At 32.0% G+C, this 2,856-nt stretch overlaps 1 protein-coding gene across 1 annotated transcript in view; it reads right to left on the bottom strand.

Annotated features, from left to right (window-relative positions):
• Window positions 1–415: 415 nt before the first annotated feature.
• The window catches only part of LOC119583829, a gene marked incomplete in the record, with an annotated part of 10,807 nt that continues 8,366 nt past the window's right edge, over window positions 416–2,856 (bottom strand). The window contains 1 exon segment of the mRNA XM_037932543.1: window positions 416–1,674. Coding sequence (XP_037788471.1) covers window positions 1,142–1,674 — 533 coding nt within the window.

Below are 2,856 nucleotides of genomic sequence, written 5' to 3'. Positions count from 1 at the left end.
TTCATCAATGTTCCTTTACTTGTTTTTATACTGCTTAAAATGGGCCCTTTAAATTAAAAAAATTGGAAAAAAGTAAACAAACCTGAAGATAACCCTTTCGAAGAAATAAATACTCAAAGCCAGATCTGCTGTTCCAAGGAAAACTACAAAGGTTAATTTGGTGTAATAAAATTTTAACAATCAAAAAAAAATTTCATTTTTCCATTAACCCAAGATTTTTTGTTGCCCCCTAATGGCAGTTTTAAAAAAATGATAAGAAGGGAAAAACTGGTGCCGGAGGGGTCCCGGCACATTACATAGATGCAGACAAGTGAACTAATGCAAAATGATTAAAATTCCCCTTTAAACTTAACTTTTTCTAACCACCCTTTTTTTTCTTTTCCAGAATGGCCCTGAATGGCATTATCTTCTGTAAATAGATTTTTATAAAAATAATTTTTGGTAAAAACAATGAGTAAAAACCTGAAGGGCCCCTTAATCCAAACAATCATGAGTGTACACTTGACTTTCCCAGAACTGCAAGATTAGTTTGCATGGTGACTATATTTAGTAGCATGTGTAGTGTGTGCTCATTAATTTTTTACACTGTATCTCCACTGGTTTTGTGCAATCCCTACCCTATTTTGCTCACATCTATCCCTACTTATTTCTTTCAAGTGTCAGTAGTGGTCTATGATACTTTAAAGCTTAAGTAAGTGCAAAATCTGGGGTCAAAGGAACTGCTGTTGGTCTGGCAAACTAAATAATCCAAACAGATGCCAGAGTCAGTGATATATTGATATCAATGTAATAAAAGATAAAACATTAACACATCACAAGACCATAACCTTGCACTTCTATTTCCACTGAAGAACCATCAAAAATGACAGAAATGTCTTTCTCTCTCCATTTATGATATTCTAACACAAAATGATACTGGATCAGCAGTGTTGTTGTAAAAGAATGATAGTATGTTAAGACTTTTCTCTCTTTTTTTTCATATCACATACTAAATACAAAATCTTCCACTCCTAACAATTTATTTCCTTTATGAAACTCTGGCATATGCTATTTCTTATAAAATCTACAAATTGTTACAAAGTTATTTTTTTTCTGATTAGTTCATCCCTAACAATAATAATTTTCACAGAAGCCCCATCCATCAATGAAGGTATCTCACAGTTATCTCATCTCTCAGAATATCAAGCAAGTTAGGTACTCCCTCTTCCTTCCGCTCTTTACGTTCCTGTTCGATTTTGGTTTTTATGGTAGTCCTGTCTTTCCCTAAAACCCTCCATAGACTATTACAGAAGCAGAGGAGTGGCATATAAAGATCATTACATATCTTGTTGTTCCCTAGCATCTCAAATTTCCTGAGAACTATCTGTGCATATTTATATGATTTTTCATAATTGCCAAGGGCATGAAAACACACAATCAACTGGCAAAGTTTACAGATGAGGGAGCCTGTGTCCCAGTGGAGGATATAAAACAAAAGGAAGGTATTCTCTATCACAGGACATGCTTCCTCAAACTGAGATAAAAGTAAATAATGATCACTGATCTTCACTTCTGATTCATGCAGAAATTTGGTGAACACAGCAGTACGTCTCAACACCTCCTGTTCATGGACAAAATTCATGAATCTTGCAAGACCTTTACAGCGCTCAGCAATTACTTCCTGACTGAAGTTTCCTGAGAATGAGAGAGAAAAAATATGTGATCTTCCTCCCAGAAAATTAATCTTAAAATAAAACATTCATATACCATGAGTCAAAAGTAAAAGTAAAAGTAAAAGTAAAGTAAAGGAAAGGAAAAGTAAAAAAAGAAAAAAAAAAGAAAGAAAATACTATAAGGAATGGGTATATAAGTGAAAAATATAGATTTTGCTCTTGCAATTTTTTTTCCAAAGCATTTTACCAAATTACGAAAAAAAAAAAAACTTTCCCAACCTTTCGCAACTGTCAGCTGAAATATATATAGCCAAAATCAAAAGAGCTGAGATAGGTTTGTTTTTCATTTCATGTAAACACATTTTGGGGGGCTTTACAAGCCATGAAACAAATTGCTTTGTCTAATGACATGATCTTGTAATTCAAAATCACACATGTCTATTTGAAGCAACAAGCTGATATAAAAATTGTCTAATCAAGAAAATTTATTGAAACTATTGCAATATTATAGATTTTTCTTGACAAAACCTTTTAGAATATATCAATTTTAAATTACTTGCTTCATACTGATTATCAATAAAATGTTGAATATATTTAAATTTGTTGGGGTTCACAATTTGTGTACTGATAATGCAAAGCTCTTATTTTTAAGAGATCACATTTGCATTATACCAGGTGTTCAAATAAAAACCTCAAAAATTGGTAATTGTTATTTCTATCTTTTTCTTATTTTAGCATGAAAATTTAGTTACTAACCAAGGCAAACCTCAAAACATAAAAGAAAATTAGTTTAAAAGTATATCTGAAACTTTGAATTTGAGGAACATAACCTATCATTTCCATTCACAGTTAAAGCAGTTCATAATCAGTAGTGGAGTATAAGTATTTTCAATCAATAAAATGCCTTTTGGAACACATTACCAGATTGTAATTATTTCTTTTCTTTTTTTTCTAAATTCCAGACACATTAGTGTACATTGAGTACTATATTACTTGTATGTTAAAAATTAAACTTTTATGTTTTAGTTTCTTATTTTATTTTTGTTTCTGTTTTCCTGTTAGGTAAATGCTTTAGAAAAATAGCATGGGTAAGATTTAAGAGGAGAGAGAGGTGAGAGAGAGAGGGGGGGGGAGAGAGAGAGAAGAGAGAAAGAAAGAAAGAGAGAGAAGAGAGAGAGAGAGAGAGAAGAGAAGAAGAAGGATA

This window comes from Penaeus monodon, chromosome 17 (genome assembly GCF_015228065.2).
Source record: "Penaeus monodon isolate SGIC_2016 chromosome 17, NSTDA_Pmon_1, whole genome shotgun sequence".
Classification (NCBI taxonomy): Eukaryota; Metazoa; Arthropoda; class Malacostraca; order Decapoda; family Penaeidae; genus Penaeus; species Penaeus monodon.
Note: the sequence above shows the minus strand (reverse complement) of the source record. Positions and strands in the feature narration are given on the sequence as shown.